This window comes from the organism of the source record quoted next, unplaced genomic scaffold (assembly GCF_019419815.1).
Source record: "Pyrus x bretschneideri cultivar Hongxiangsu unplaced genomic scaffold, Pyrus_bretschneideri_v1 Contig27, whole genome shotgun sequence".
Lineage (NCBI taxonomy): Eukaryota > Viridiplantae > Streptophyta > Magnoliopsida > Rosales > Rosaceae > Pyrus > Pyrus x bretschneideri.
Window position 1 is genome coordinate 3,391,005 of NW_025999579.1, and position 17,157 is coordinate 3,408,161.

Sequence of the window (17,157 nt, forward strand, 5' to 3'; positions counted from 1 at the left end):
CCAACTATAAAGGACAAGTTCAAATCCCAATAAAAAAACGACAATTTCGTTAATAAAAACTAGAAGGGCCATACAATTGTTAAATGGCATCCGCCGAATAAGAGTTTTGTTAAGTTAAATTTTGACGGTTCGATGGCTGGGGACAAGCCGGCAGCGGGATTTGTCTTAAGGAATCATCATGGGTAGCTTATTGGAGGCGGAGCTTTAAATCTAGATGGTGCCACTATTTCAGAAGTGGAGGCTAAGGCTCTCAGAGAGGGCCTTTTTTTGCTCAAAGGAAGGGCTATACAAAGATTAGGGTTGAAGGTGACTCAAGTTGGTCGTTCAGTCAGTGTTGGACTGGGGTGCGACGCCATGAAATCTGGTTTCTATTATTGAAGATATCAAGCGGACGGCGACCAATTTTGATTGCATTGACTGGAAACATATTTATAGAGAGACTAACTTTGTGGCAGATGCCTTCGCTCGCCAAGACCTTCTTATTACTAATTGTCATATTTGGGATCATTGTATTCCTTCATTTGCTTTTCATGCTCTTCAATTTAATTTTATAGGGAACGGTTGTTCTCGAGAATTTTTCCTTTAATATATTTTTCTTGATTAAAAAATTAATAATATAAACTATAACTAAACAAACAACGGAGAAGCGGAAAAGAAGATGGAAGACAGACTAGCTGAGCAGACTAACCCTTGAAGGATTAAGCTTGTTTTGATACTTTAAAATCAGAGAACGTATAACAAACGAACTACGTAATGTTCATTTTTACCCTCCGATAAGAATTACATAAGATATTGCAATCATTTATATTCCTTCATTCACTGCCAACAAATTCATGGCATGCGTAGGAAAATATAGATATTTGACATGTGGATGAGAGTGCATTTTATCCAGTTGAGAATGACATCTCCAAAGCTCAGGACAAAAGAAGAAATATGGTGAAAAGAAACGATAAACTTTTCTTCTCATATTCATATATTTTTATATTTAACAATCGAATTAAATAAAATTATGAAAATAACAAACAAAATTAAGAGGCGTATATAGAGGGAGAAAAAAAAAAAAAAACAGTTTTCATGTCTCTATAGTGAAATACAAAAACATACAAAAATGGATAGAAGATGGAAAATTATGGCTTGTTTGGGAAATATTTTTAAATTGCTGAAAATGTTTTTAGTGAAAATGTTTTTTAAACTAATCTTTATTAAAAATGCAAGTGAATTGTGAAAAAGTACTTGGAGTGCTTCATGCCTCTTGCAAGAAGCACTTCAATGCTTTTAAAACCCAAAATCATTTTTTCTGAAACCGTTTTCAGTTATGTAAAAGCACTTCCAAGGCAAGTCCTAAAAGTTTAGTTAGACTAGGCATTTCATCGTAGAGCATCTCTAAAAGAGACCTCAGATTCAAAACATCAAATTTCAATTTGATGGCTGACTTGACAATTTGACATATTGTCAATATGCCAAAATTTATTGTTTCATGTATGTTTTTTTAAAACAAAATTAATAATAGTTGGGATGTTATTGGTTTAAAAATAATAAAATAATACTAAAAAATGCTAGCATTTAAGGGAAGGCAAATGTAACGTCTTTGAAAATAGCAAAAATCAAATTTGAAGGTAGCTTCAAATTTGATATCTCTTTGTCTATGTCAGCTTAGTTTTTTTTATTCATGTCATTTTTAACATATCGGTTAGAGTAAATGGTATATCATTTATTAATGTTATATGTCTATATGACATTTTTGACATCTCTTTCGTAGATGGTCTTAAATTATTATCAAATTTATTGATTGTGTTGGACTAATCTAAGTGTTTCACGACTTGGACTATTCTTGAATTATATTTTATAATATGTAGCTTAAGTCAAGTTGAACTTCTCAAGCAAGCGGGAAATGTTTTGTTGTTTGCGTTTGTTCTTTTACATTCCAGGACGCCAAAAACGAAGAGAACAAAGAACTTTATAAAAGAAACAACGGTCCCCTCAATATGAGACTTTCAGCACTTAATGCGTGCAGGCACGAACACATGTACATGTTGCATGTGCTTCCCACGCCCTTTAAACGTCTTAAGGATTGTTGAAAAACTTGTTCTCACATGTATCCAAACTCCATTTGTGCCATCAAATTAAACCAACTGTACAAATATACTTAAAAGATTGGTGATGATTGATTAGTTTTGCCAATTAACAATCATCTGATAAGTGTTATTTTGATATGGCTTTTTAGCTAAAATGATTCCTGAGATTTGAAATCGATAAGATTGGTCCTGAGTTTGTCTATCATCATTTATTTTGTTCCCCTCCATGAAAAATCTCTGTTATAAAATGAAAAAGTTACTCTCAATTTTTGTCAATCATTTTGGCCCATTGTTTATGGAATTGAGGGTATTTTTATTATTTTAGTCCTTATTTGATAGAATCACAGAAGTATCAAAATGATTGATGATGGACAAACTCATGGATCACTTCTGTTAATTTCAAATCTCTAGGACCAAATTGAAGAGTTATGTCAATCTTAACGACCATTTTGGTTAAAAAGTGATTTTATATACGTTGTTCAACAGATTTTTTATCAGTTTAAGGTTTTAGGGCATACAAATTACCGAACATGGATGGTTTCAAAAGCTTTGTTTTAACAAGTTTTAGAATCAAAACTTCCAATCCTGCATATTTTCGGTTTTTTTTCCCTACAGGGTGGGTCAAAACTTGTTTTGTATGCATTTGTCTATCACTTCACGGTTAGGATCGATGAGGCTTGAATGCCAAAGTTAACAAATACATAATATATTCGCATTGGCTTTTTGTAGAGGTGGTTTTTGAATTTGTTGCTATGCACTTGGTTGGGGAATATTGTTGAATGGCTAGCTAGATAGAGAAATGAAAGCTCAAAGACAAAAGGGAAAGTTGCTTTCGGAATATTGGGTACGTGTTAATGGCATGCATACAGTGGGTAGGAAGGCATCTGCATATATCACGTTCATGGTTAATTAGGTTCTTGTTAGGTCTGTTCCCACAATTAATTAAGTTGTTAACTTCATTCTGCACTACAAGTCACAAACTACCCTGCCGTTTAGGGCACCCCACTATGACACTATCATCTATATGTGTGTGCATATATTGACCCTTCAAGTCAGGAAATGCCCATTTTTTTTTAAATGGAGATTAGTTGGGGGCCTACACCACATCGAATTTCAACAATTCAAACCGTCTATATTTTAGGTTGCACATCGTAGATCATCCTTGCAAAATATTAGCCAAATCAGAAATATTTGAATTCAAGAAATTGATGAACAATATGGTCTAAGTAATATTGAAATTTAATCGTGATAATTAATTGAGCAAATAATTTGGATTAAATTGAATTTTTACAAGGATGATCTATAAATCGAAACTTATTAAATTGACGGTTTAGATCATTAAAGTTAGATGTGGATTAGGTCCCACAACTAATCCTCATTTAAAAAAAAATGTGGGTCCATTTCCTTAAAAGGCCTATATATATTTGTATTTGTATGCATGTAATTGAATTAGTAAAGGCTAAAATGTCAAAATGGTCCCTGTGTTATAGTCATATTGCCAATTTAGTCCCCGTGTTTTCAATTTGGCTAATTTGGTCTTCGTGTTTGTTTCTGTTAGCCAATTAATGACATTTCATTCAATCTCTTTAAAAAAAAAAACTCATAAGAAAAATCATATGAGAAAAATTACCCTTTCCCTTTACAGAAAAATGTAAATCAATGAGAAATAACACTTACAAGAAATAAAACTTCTAATTTGAAAAATGATTAAGGTTGTGACATAGAGAAGAGAGGAGATAATTAGAGAGGAGGTCAGAGAGTTGGGAGGAGAATAATTTTTCTTTTAATTTTTAATTTTATTAATTTTAAATATTTTAAATCAAATCAATTATAATTTTATAAATAAGCTTACAATAATTTATATAAAAAAAATTTAAAAGAAATTAGAAGGAAATGTCCTTAATTGGCTAACAGAGATAAACACAATGATTAAATTGGCCAAATTGAAAACATATGGACTAAATTGACCCAATGACTAAAACATAGGGGAAGAGGATCCTTTCCTGAGCTCAGGATGAGGATACTAACCAAGAAATCCGGATCGTTCAAATTTAATCCAACGGCTCCAAACAAGAGGTCCTTTAAAAATTTATAATAATTGCAACCGTTGGATTAAATTTGAACGGTCCTGATTTCATGGTCAGGAGGATCCTCATCTTGAGGTCAGGAGAGGATCCTCTTCCAAACATAGAGACCATTTTAACATTTAAGCCATTAGTAAATGTATATTAAATAGTCGAGATTGACCTAACCTTCAACGCTTGTGATTGGCCTTTTCAGTTTAACTTAAACGGGACCAAGCTTAACATTATGTTGCCTAAGTACTTTTACAGGATCCCCAGAAACCTACTGATTTTTTGTTTTTATAGGGTCATGTTATATTCGAAGGGGTTATAAAACCAAACAATCCCATGCCAAAACAAACCAACACAGAATCGAACAAAAGGAGAAAAGTAACGAGATTGCCACCGTTACGTCTCTGTCAGTGTTAGGGAGAGACTAGTAGATAGCCAATGTGTTAACATGACCGTTAACTAAAAGTTTACCCAAAGTCCTGTGTTAGATTGTTTGTTCTCTACGAAGAAAAATACTTAGACTGCTTACGAGCAAGATAAATCATACGTAAAAACCTTTCTTTTTGTCATTTTAAAAAGCCACTTCAATATATGTGTTAGCTTAATTATGATTTGAAAATAAAAATGAGTGACGCTTTAAACGTAAGGAGTCAAGTAGTGTTCTACTGTTAATACAGTTTATTATTAATATAAAATAACAAAAACAAATACACACACACACACACACACTTATACATATGATAAACGACTTGCCTCGCCGTGACTTTCTTTTGGATTCTCAAAACTTCTGTCAGTCCACCCCCGATTCGTGGTAGAAAACCCATCATTATCTTAGCTATGCTACCAGAAGCTCTGGGGAAGTCGGAATAGGAGAGCATTCATCTTGGGGTAGGCTTACTACTTAAATGTTTTCGGCAGTTATCTGCACTGACTTGGCTAACCAATATTTACCATGAGCACGATACCTAATATACTAGAGGTGCGTCCTTCCTGATCGTCTCATACTAGGGAAAGGTCCTCACATGGTGGTTATGTACAATTTTAACCTCAAACATGTTTGTATGAATGTATTAAAGTTGAGAGTATTCGTACTTGTAGTTGCATCCTATTCTCATTCGTCTAGTTTATTGAAGCATTTTTGTGCAAGGCTGTCAACCTAATAATCACTGACAAGGATTGTATGCCCTCCTACTTTCGATGCCCTCTCGTGCTCTTCTGTCTTGTGTGGTCACGGTTAAGCCACGTCAACATTTTATATATATTTTTTATAAAGATAATAAGATAAAAATAAATAGTAATATAAAATGTTGACGTGGTTTAACCGTGACCATATAAACAGGAGGACACCAAAAATAGGAAGATAGACAATTATTGTCCAATAATCACATCCAGGGTTTTCATTATAGAAATAAAATAAACAGGAGATGTGAGCTGCAGCCTCTGAAGATACAAAAGTGGAGATTGGACATATATGTGACTTAAGAGAGTGTGACACGGGTCCATTTAAATAATGCAGTTGCAATCCAAATATCTTTTACAGAAGAAATCGTTCTAATATATATTTGTAGCGTTCACTTTCGTGCTTCTTTATATATTCGTAAGTTGGACCTCGTAATTCTCCAAAAAAAAAAAAAAAATAGTTGGACCTTGTACATCGTTTTTTAATTTCCTTCTTTCTGCATCTCTACCTTTAATATATCAAGCAACAGTGCACGTTAATTGTTAGGTTCGTAAATCATATGATGTGTTGATTGATAGGTGATTTTTTTTTTAATTATTAAAAAAAAAGCTCAATCATCAATCGTTACATTATTTGATCTACAAAAAATAATCTAAAAATTTGATCTCTCTAATATTTTTTTTTTTCATATTTGTTTGATATATCTCTCTCACAGACACTATACTTATTTTTTTTCCCTTGTGTTTTTGTCAAAGATTGCCTTATCTTACGGAATCGTTCTTTTAGCTTGCACGATTCCTTTAACTTTTTCATTCTTTATATTAAACATTTTCATGTTGACTACGGAGCATGAATCACCGAATGGAAAAAGAAAAAAAAAAACTCTGAAAAGTCCCATCGTTGAACTTATGATTCAAGCGATATTCTGATTCAATTAAGTTATAAAAAGGGAGAATCAAATATGATTGCAGAAGAATTAGCAAATTGCTCTAAGTCACTTGATTTTGCTACATTACTCTAACTAATTTAGTTGCATTCAATGTCGAAAAACTATTTAGCTAGTCATTCAACTTAACATCTCCAACATCACTCTGTATTTTAACAAATCTTAATATTTGATTACTTCTTCAAGAGAGAGAGCGCTTTTAGGCCAAAGCGAAAGAGTTGAATCGTTGGAGGGTTTTAATAATTCTTTAACAATTCACAAATGTTAAATTCTATCTCCTAGTTTACAGTGACTATTCACGGTGTTAGTTTAGCGAGCCATTTACCAAGTCTCTTTTTTTTTTTTTTTTTTTTTGGCTAAAATAGTTAGCTAATGTCGTTTCAAAGAGTCTCTCGGAGATGCTCTTACTTCTCTCTATTTGGATCTTTTATGTTGTTTGTAATTTTCACAAATTAGAGAACAGGCCCATTGTTGCTATAGGCTTTGACATCCACCTTGTACTGTATTTCTAAATACTCAAAAAAGCCCAGGCAAGAATTGGAATAGACAAGCCGGTCCAGTTTTTAAAAGCGGGTTTCATGACAATTGAACAAAGAATATTGAGTTCTTTTAAGAGTATGATATCCACACACCCTTCGAAATTTCGGCCGTTAAATAAGATGGATTGATCAACAAAAGGTGTGTGAGAAGTAAAACAAGATGTGTGGATAGCAAACCCCTTCTTTTATTACAATTTCTTTATTTCTCTCCATTTACGTTAAGGATAGGGAATAAATTGATTTTGAACTCGCAATTCATGAGTTTCGAAATTGAGTACAACTCAAATTAATGGCTGAAAATGCTAAAAACCCCTCGAATTGAATCGCCCAATACATCAAATTTAAGTTTTAGCCATTCAATTTGGAGAAGTGATCAACACACTTTACTATCTATTCAAAATCCAAAGACATTTTCTAGGTATATAGAATGCAAAAGAAAAAAAGGAAAAAAAAGAAATGAACCAAAAAATGACATTCATCAACTCCCTTGTGCCACACGAAGCGTCCAAATGCAGATTGCAGCAGCCCTTGCCAAAACCGTGTCCGTAGCTCTTCCCTTCTCACCACCAGAAAAGCTTCTAGTATTCACAATCTTCGTAGCGTACACGTAACGTATTGTATTTACATTATCGTCAACCGTGAGATCCATAGTTAGCAGTCATAATGAAACTCCTCCCAGAACTCTTTTCAGATCGGATTTCTGTTCCGTGGTAAGCCTTGAAGGATACTTGACATCAAACTTGATTCTCAAATTTCCCTTTTTTCCAGGTTCTTTTGAGATCGGCATTCCCTCATTCGGTACCACCATCTCAGCTCCAGGTTTGATGATATCAGTTAACGGGATCACGAGATTCCTTCCGTCCAGCGTGGGTAGGTCAAGAGTCTTGCCGGTGAGTGCCTCCAGCAGTGTTATCTCCTGGTTGACCACCAGATCATTACCGTCCCTCTTGTAAAGTGCATGTGGTTTCTCGTCTACCACAAAAATTAGATCTGCCGGAATCACTCCTAGCTCTTGGTTACCCTTCTCAGGGAAGGTGATCTTTGTGCCCTTCTTCCAACCTGGTCTGATCTCAATAGTCAAAATCTCCTCCACAGTCCGAACCTTACTGCAAGAGAATTAATCATGCATCAGGCCAAGTAAACAAAAGCCAAATATTTATTGAGAACTACATGCTCTTGCGGACCTGTATCTGTTTTACAGAACAAGATAAAATGGCTAGGCAGAATATGGCGTGCGCTCAGGTTATTATTTTCTAACAGGGAAAAGAAAATAGGAATTAAACATTATATACTTCAACAGATATTGGCTCAAGGGGTGTCAAACCAGTAAAGGTCAAATGAAATGTAGTGATTTTTCTTCCAGTTGTAGAAAGTAAGATCCCTAAGCAACAAGTGGCATGTGGCTTCTTAATCAACATCCGAAAACGCAACCAAAAATGACCAATCACCCACAAACTTCAAAACGAAAAGGTTCTGCATAAAAAACTTTATTTCTCTAATCACATTACAGGGGCTAAGTAGTTTTCTCTTTTAGTGCAAGACGACGTTTAATAAAAACATTAACACTTCAACGTTTCCTCGGATGGCAACATCAAGGCTTATTTCGATAATTACAGATTTATAACTGATAGAGTTATTTGTAGGAGCAACTGCAAGATGCTACAAACATCTAATTACATAAGCAAACCAAATAGCTCTTGATCTTGCAGATCAAATAATCAGTAAGACAGAAAAGTATGAAAGACAAGATTCAACAAAGAATGCGGCTATCAATGTAAACATTGAAACACAAGGCTTATTTCATACAACCACCCACAAACTAGCCAATCCAGATAATGCAAATGCACCGGTCATGATAATGAATGACAACTCTCAGCCCTTAGGAAAGTCTTGGGGTAAACTCATGGGAAGTGAGATTCAAGGAGGACTGAGGCTGCCTGTGATTATTAGCCTACTACCTAGCATAAAGCCCATGATTATTAGCCTACTGCCAAGCATAAAGCGTACACCGTATTTTACTAGCCTAGCCTAAAGCGTACACCATATTTTATGAGGTTAAACAACTTCTTGCCTTCACTAGCACTATGGCTGCTTAAATTATTATTTATTTTTCTATTCATCTTTCAATGACCAAGTGTAAAGAGCATTTCTTCTAACCCTTGTATTCTAGGGTGCCACAACACATATTCTAGAGTCTAGACTAGCAGGACCAACTCTATTTAGAAAACACACAAAAACCTCATGATCCAATTCAAACCCGCCTCGCAAACCAAAGAAAGATGAGAAAGCTACCTTATTGACAGAACCAAACTTTAACAATAAACTGCATGGACTCAAGTTAATCACATTCTATCACCAAGGCATGAGTTAGGTTAGCGTGGTAGACTTTTCTCCCTATCACCCATCAATCACAAACATATCTGGAAGGTGTTTCATTTACAAAATTCCCACAACAAACTCAACATACTTGAGCAACAAGTTTCAATCTTGTTCGTGCTAAATTTGATTTAACGGGTGCCTTTACGTGACAAAAACCACACAATACGCTTGTTTACATTTCATTACTGCTAGTCTGTTACTCAACTTATAAAAGACTAATACAAATGTCATACATTATTCAAAACATTTCGCAATCGGGTAACCTATGAAAGGGAAAGATCACGGCTTGACCAACGACACAAACATTTCTAAAGAAAGAAAGACTAACCAAATACCGATTGGCATTGCAAATACAAGTAAACAACAAGAAAAAGATAAAAATTCGGGCTTTTGCTTGAAATTAAAGAAACTAAGGAATTGGGAATGAAAGATAGATAGTGCAGTGGAGTAAAATTACCCAGCACCAACGGCGTCGTAGATGTTTCTGGAAATCTTCATCTTCTTCTTGACACCCTTATAGAGCTCCTCCAAGCTGCACGGCAACAAATTCTCGACCGCATTGGCCTTCCTATGAGGGGCAGCCCCGCCACCGCTACTGGTACCCACAAACTCTGGCCCACCCCCGTTGGGCGTCCTAAAGAACCCGTCTCTATACCTCCCTCCGCCACCGCCCCCACCACCTCCGCCGTCGGATCCAAAAATCTCGGCGTAAATGTCCTCGGCATCCCTGGGATTGAACCTGAACGACGTCGTATTCGGGTGCGCGTGGCGCTGGTGGTGGTTGTTGTGGTTGGCGTAGTAGTGGTGGCCCGCGGCGGAGGAGGAGCGGGCAGAGGATGAAGAAGAGGGAGGCGGAAATTGCCCCGATTTCAAGGCCTCCTCGCCGTAAAGGTCGTAGATCTGGCGCTTGGCGGGGTCACTGAGGACGTCGAAGGCCTCGGAGATTTGCTTGAACTTGGCCTCCGCCTCCGGCCTCTTTCCGGCGGGGTTCTTATCCGGGTGCCAAATCATGGCCAACCTCTTATACGCCTTCTTCAGGTCATCCTCGCTCGCGTTCCGATTGACTTTCAGTATGTTGTAGTAGTCCACCCCCATTGCCGCCGCTGCAATCGCCTTCTTCTTTGTTTTCGGATTTTCGAATTTTCTCGGTTGCGTTTTCTGGATTTCGGTTTTTTTTTTTTTTTTCCCGGTTATGATTTGGGAAGTGTAACCGCCGGGGACGATTTCATGGAGAGTTTAAGGTGGGTCCCAATTAATTAAAGGGAAAATGTTTTAATGGCGATTATTATTATTATTATTTCAAATAGCGATTAATTAATTGGAATAATAATTTTTTATAATTATTTTGTACCTACTCCCGAAATTATGTCAATTGATTCACTGAATTTTCAGATGAATTTGAAATGATTAGGGATGTTACTGTAACATGTATTTGAACTCGTTTGAAAGCGTTTTAAAAATTATTGAAACTACTTTTAGAAAAAATAATTTTGGACTCCAAAAACATTTCAAATTCTTAAAAAAGTTGGAGCGAGAATTTGTGTTTGGTAGGAGTGTTTTTTTTTTCTCTACAAAATTATGGGTCTAAAACAACAAACAGTAGAAAGCAGCTCTAGCTATGCTTCTAAAAAAATGTTAGTTTTCATAGGAAGCAGATGAGCAATAGCTTTTAATGAAACTTTGATTTCAACAATACTGCATTTCTTGATTTTTTGCTAAAAGTATTTTTAGCACTATAGTACTAAATATTTACCTGCTTTTTTCATAGCTTTATTGTTACAACATAACAGAAGCAGTTGTAAAAAAAGGAAATGGATCATCTCTGGATTTATTCCACCAAATTCACCAATTCAGGACCTTAAAATTTAATCCAATAGTTAAAAACAGGAACTTACTTTAAAAGTTATAATAATTTTAACCGTTGAATCAAATTTCAAAACCAAAATTAATGAATTTGGTGAAAGAGATCCAGAGGAAATCCTTTCGGAAATAAAAATCGCGGCACCTACAAACTAGACGTAGCTATTACGTTAACGTGCAAAATAAACCGTATATTTTGAACATAATAAGTATGAAATATAAAAAAATAAGAGAATGGTTTTTATACATAATTAATAAATCCATAAAAATGGTTTTGAGTTGAGCTGAGTGGAGCCCTTACGATAGTGGGACCCAAATAGATTTTCTAGAATATTCTGAAGCTGTTTCTTGTAAAGGATCTTCGTGATTTGGGTAGGGAGTATAATTTAGACGTGAATTAAGTACGCTGATTACACAAATATTAATATTTTAAGGATATAATTATCTTTTTTATATACAATATTGTTGCAATTTCTTTGCATAATAGTCATCATTTGCACTAAAAACATATGAATATGACAAGTTGAACGGTCATCACAAAAGCCAAATTCCAGGTGATTTTCTGGCACTAGTGAATCAGATCACACGACTGGCTGAAATGTCTCTATAAGCCTTCTTAGTCTCCAGAAAGATGAACTGACGTGACTAAATCATAGTCCACTTTTCAAAGAAAAAAAATAAATTAGCAAATTAGTTGAATGTGATTTTCATGGTTCCATTTTCTCCAGTGTACATTTCTAACTATTAAATTAAATAATCCAAATGAGAATCAGCGCACAAAAATAAACAAAGCCATGCGGAAAAAGAAAAGAGGCGTGCACAAATCATTTTCGCGAAGATGATACAACAAATCAGGATCACTTTTAATAAATACAAAATGAGAACACCTTCAAAGCTCATAAGGTCAATGAAGAAACAAATCGCTTGCCGTCCAATTTAGAATGCAAACCATCAAACACAATGATGTAGATATGACAAATATACAAGTGTAATTGACAGGTACAACACGATCGGAGAACTACGTACTACGTATGTATACACGAGCCTCGATGATCCCGACAACCATGCAGTCCTTGAAGCCACAAGCTAACAACCTACCAATAAGTCAAGCCGATGGAGTGCGAGAGGATTGATCCAGTATCTGCCCCCAAATCTCAGTTTACCAAACCCCATCCGCCGTGAATTTCAGGTGTATCGACAGTAAAGGAGAAGTAGCCCCCGGCAAGCATGCACAATCTAAAGAAGAATAGGAGTTATACGGCAATGGCTTGACCAGTTAGCCCATCGTGAAGCTGCAACGAACCATCTTTCATTAGGTTGAGGCTTAAACTCTTGAATCTCTCCCTTGAATACTGTCGAGATGCCTTTCTCCAATCGGTTCCAGTTTTCATCATCGCAACAAACTCCTCATAACTGATGCGTCCATCCTGATGGTTTGCGAAAATGAACAATAAATAATAACAAATGGAGCATTTGCACATAAATACTGGAAAACGCAGGATGTAAGGAGCAAGTATAAACAATAGAAGAGATGAAAAGGCTTGAAAGTCAAACCTTGTCAGTGTCGACCTCACGCATGATGTCATTCAGCACCTCAATATCGGTTTCACCAGATTCATCTTGTAAACTTTCCCTTAGCTCACCTAATTCAATATATCCACTTCCGTCTTTGTCAAAGAACACAAACGCTCTGCGGAGATGCTCATCGTTCTCCATCTTCTGCAAGTGAATTGTTACTGCTGCAAACTCTCCATAGTCCAGAACGCCATTCCCGTCAACATCAGCCTATAGAAAGAAAAATACCACAGAAGGCATCGTTTTGTTTGTTAAATGAAAAATGAAAAGAAGTATTAAAAACTCAGTGAATGAATCAAAACTGCAGTACCTACCACTTCCATCAACATCTTAATCTCCGGTTCAGCCAATTGTGAACCGACTTTGTGAAGCCCCAACTTCAATTCCTCATATGTTACTCTGCCATCTTTGTCAGTGTCCATCAATGTAAACATGTCTCTGATTACTTCCACTTCTTTAACAGATAAGTGTTCAGCAATTACCTACAGTATTTGATTGGAAGAAAAATGAATCACCGAATGTCAAATGCTTCGTAGAAAACACATCGTTGAAATAGTAGCCGGTACTTCAACTGACACTCATAAAGTACCGGTTACTGATGCTTACCCTTAGGGCCTTCTTTTTGAATCTATTCATTACTGAGAACTGCTTGAGTCTTGGCCTCACTATATCACCTAATGGAACGTTTGGAGCTTTCTTCGCATTATGTAGCCATGGATGTTCTGTAATCACAAAACACAAAGCACAACTCAGTTCACCTATTTTACAAAATGCAAGTTAAGTTGCAGAGCTAGTCAATCTAGTATCAGCAATTCAGCATAGACATGCCAAAACACACTCATAAGTTTCATTTCTTTCTTGTTTAATGCTAAACTGATGCACACAAAAAAGGGGTTACTCCAATTTGGTTAAAGACCGAAAACATTCTCAAATGTTTACCTTGGCTGGGACTCTAAGTCAAGGATACACAATTTCTTATCTAAATCATTTAAAATTAAATTGATTTTCATAAAGCCATAAACTTTATGGTATTGATCATTTCTTCCCTTTTTTTAGATCAATAAGAGTTCATTTAATCAAAATATCATCACTCTACAGAGCTGTACAACCAAACTACTGAGGGAGAAATGAAACAACAAAACAGAAACGTCAACTGAAAAATAAGGTAAAAAAAAAAAATAGAGAAATCCTAGTGATTGGAAATAATGACTAATAATTGGAGGGAAGCTTCCAATCAGCATCTCTAGTTCCAATTAGCTTGCTCTATTAAATAAATCAGCCGATCTATGACTTATTCTAAATTTTACCCCTACTCGCAGTTAAAATGATATAATGGAAAAAAGAATGCGCCTCTTATCTAATGCATTATGTCATTTGGAGCCCGAATTGCTACTATACTGGATCTTGTTAATACAGTTTGATGTTTACTAAGGCATGTTCTTGTGAAAACGACTATAATGCGTGTTCTCTTAACGTCAAGATATTTCGCTTAGATTCACATAATGCCATGGAATATAGACTCCATAATTTTCCAATTCCTAAAACAAGATGCCTTATAATTCATTATGCATTTAGTGAGAAGAAGTGTATAATCATCCATCGCACCAACTAACGCAATGCTATTGCCATCTAAATGTTGAAGCATGACCAACTATGCAACTCCCTTGAAATGCCATCAGATAAAGATTCAGAGACACACTGCTGAAGACTTACCAAGCACCTGTTGGGCGGTCAAGCGCTTTCTGGGATCTGGCTCCAGCATCTGTCGAACAAGGCTTTTAGCACTCTCCGAAATCTGAGGCCAGGGTTCTCTCTTGAAATCAATCACCCCCCTCAAGATTGCAAGAGCCACACCCTGTTCAGACTCTGTCGCATTGAAAATTCAAACAAAGAACCAGCGTTACAACCCCAAACCAAAATCAAACCGCCCAGATAACGAAAAATCAATTGGGTTTAAACATATTTTGGGAGCTAAATTCAATAGAATACCTGCCCAAAATGGAGGAACTCCACATAACAAAATGTAAAGTATCACTCCGGCGCTCCATATATCAACCTCCGGCCCATAATTTCGTTTCAAAACCTCCGGTGCCATGTAGTACGGACTGCCCACAATCTCCATAAACCTCTCCCCTAAACCCCCACACAAACAAAATCTAAATCAAAATCCATGAAATTCAAACACAAATAAAACCAAATAAATCCGTACAAACCCGAAAATCCATCTAGAATTCAACAAAATCCCAGAAAAGTACCAGGCTTGAAGAACACAGAGAGCCCAAAGTCGATGGCTTTAAGGGGCGAGTGCTCCTTCTTGTTCGAGAAGAGAAAGTTCTCGGGCTTCAAGTCCCTGTGCATAACCCCATTAGCATGGCACATCCTCACCACCTCTGCCACCGTCCTGGCGACGTTCGCCGCCGCCCGCTCACTGTAATGCCCTCTGGCCACAATCCTATCGAAAAGCTCGCCGCCCTCGCAGAGCTCCATGACCAAATGGACGTTCTCGTTGTCCTCGTACGTCGCCCTCAGCTTCACAATGTTCGGGTGCTCCGGCAGCGTGGACATTATCGCCACCTCCCGCCGCACATCCTCTATATCCACCTGAACCAAACAAAAAACCCAAATCATAAAAAAACCCACCAAAACCAATCGGCATGTCCGATTTCTCCGATTTCAGATCTCTGCGCCGTCGTGCGTACCGCCGTTCGAAGCTTGCGTTTCGATATGGACTTGCAGGCGAGTGCCTGCTTTGTCTCGCGGTCCGTGCACAGGTACGTGATGCCGAACTCGCCCCGACCCAGTTCCCGACCCAGCACGTACTTGTCGCCGATCCGGGTCCGGTGGCCGAGCGGGATCACATCCTTGAGAACTCGGATCGGAGCCGGGGACCGGATCGGGTCGTCGGAGAACGGGTTGGGCCGCCGCTCCCGTGCCTTCTTCTTTTGTTTATCGCTGGAATTCTTGTCGTCGCTAGTTATGACGTCAGCTCTCACGCAGACGTTGCAGTTCCCCATGGCCGTGCACCAAAACGCTGCGTTTCGGGTAGCTCAAAATTTAGTCTCCCTCTTCTTCCAGCAGGAAGGCGCGAGCTTGTCAGAGCAGAAACAGAAGGGGAGAAAGAAGAAAGAACAAGGTTTCTCCTTTTGGCTTTATACCAAAACGGTGCGTTTAGGAGGGGAGGTGGTGGTGGGTCGGGGTGGTGCCGCCGGGCGTGCGTGACAGGTGGGAGAGAGAGGAGAGAGAGAACGCGGGATCATCAGGTTAGAAAGAAAAGAAACTGAAAAAACTGGGGCTTTTTCAAAATATAAAATTTCAAAGGGTTTTTTTTAGATTTAATTTAAATTGATTAATCCTCTGCGTTTGTGTTGAATTCGAGTGGGGAGGGTTTGGGATTAATTTTCCCAGAAACGTTGTCGTTGTCGTCGTCGTCAGTCAGTGGAATTTTCTGTCATTTCGGAGATGGAGGAATCTAGTGTTGGAGGGAACATAGAGTGCGGTGTGCCGCGAAGTGATTTGGACATTTGTGATTAGGGTAATTTTACAGTTGAAATGCAGGTAAAATTCTAAATCATGTATGTTCCTTGGTTTTGAGTTTCGAGGTACGAAACCGGAAAAAATACGGGTTATTTCGTGGTTAAAAACATTGGGGAGACGTGTGTTGATTGTTACCAAAGTTGATATACCTTGATGTCGGATTTAAGAATTTTTCGATGAGATGTGATGCGTTTAGCATTATTAAAAAGAAAGAAATTTCAAATTGTGGGAAGTTAAGATGCCAATCTCTAAGCATTTGGCATGATGTTAAAATACAGCCCATTTTTATCATCGTCTCGGTCCCATTGGAAAGTAACCATACCTTCGGTCAAAATAATAATAATAATAATAATAATAATAATAATAATAATAACAATTGAGACATACTCATTACAGTTAATTACTGAAAACGAGCTCTAATCCACTAGTAACTTACAGTGAATGTTGGCAACTAACAAAATACAAAATCTTTTATTCAACTACCTAAATAACACCGATATATATATCGACATAACATCACATGTTTATATTGAAAACCACACTTAGGACAATTCGCATGCTGCCAAGCTCTCCTTTAGTGAAACTAGAAAACACATCAAACTTGGAGCGAGTTTTTGAATTTTTTTCAAAGAAGATATATTGTGAATTTATAAATTTATAATCAAAAGTATGATCGAAACAAACGATTAGCTCTTTTATAACGAGATTAGAAAACACATCAAACTTCACCTTCTAATTAACGAATTAAACTGAGTTAATCAGAATGTCATATTTAAGCTAGATCTCTCAGCAACCAACTACTTCACATGATTATCTCTTAAATAAAACACCAACTACTTAATTAGATTCACAATTGTTTTTGTTTAAAAAAGGATTAACAATTGCTTAAAGATAAGGAAGGTAATTTGGATTAATAATAATGGTAATGCTCAAAATGATCTCATCCGTTGATGTGTGGGTTTTAGATGACGTGGAGGGATCGAATCCTATGGAC

The 17,157-nt window shown here is 36.9% G+C and overlaps 2 protein-coding genes across 2 annotated transcripts; both read right to left on the reverse strand.

The window, feature by feature from the left end:
- Positions 1 to 7,076: 7,076 nt before the first annotated feature.
- LOC103935397 (dnaJ homolog subfamily B member 1-like) lies at positions 7,077 to 10,401 on the reverse strand. Its single transcript, XM_009345159.3, has 2 exons — positions 9,652 to 10,401; positions 7,077 to 7,921 (listed from the first exon to the last, which is right to left on the reverse strand). Exons 1-2 carry the CDS (start codon positions 10,287 to 10,289, stop codon positions 7,474 to 7,476), a joined length of 1,086 nt encoding a protein of 361 aa, XP_009343434.2. The 5' UTR covers positions 10,290 to 10,401; the 3' UTR covers positions 7,077 to 7,473.
- A 1,495-nt stretch (positions 10,402 to 11,896) lies between these two features.
- LOC103935398 (calcium-dependent protein kinase 10-like) lies at positions 11,897 to 16,065 on the reverse strand. Its single transcript, XM_009345160.3, has 8 exons — positions 15,329 to 16,065; positions 14,885 to 15,230; positions 14,619 to 14,762; positions 14,343 to 14,495; positions 13,236 to 13,351; positions 12,944 to 13,111; positions 12,609 to 12,839; positions 11,897 to 12,481 (listed from the first exon to the last, which is right to left on the reverse strand). The coding sequence occupies exons 1-8, from the start codon at positions 15,641 to 15,643 to the stop codon at positions 12,308 to 12,310; spliced, it is 1,647 nt and encodes a 548-aa protein (XP_009343435.1). The 5' UTR covers positions 15,644 to 16,065; the 3' UTR covers positions 11,897 to 12,307.
- Positions 16,066 to 17,157: the final 1,092 nt, after the last annotated feature.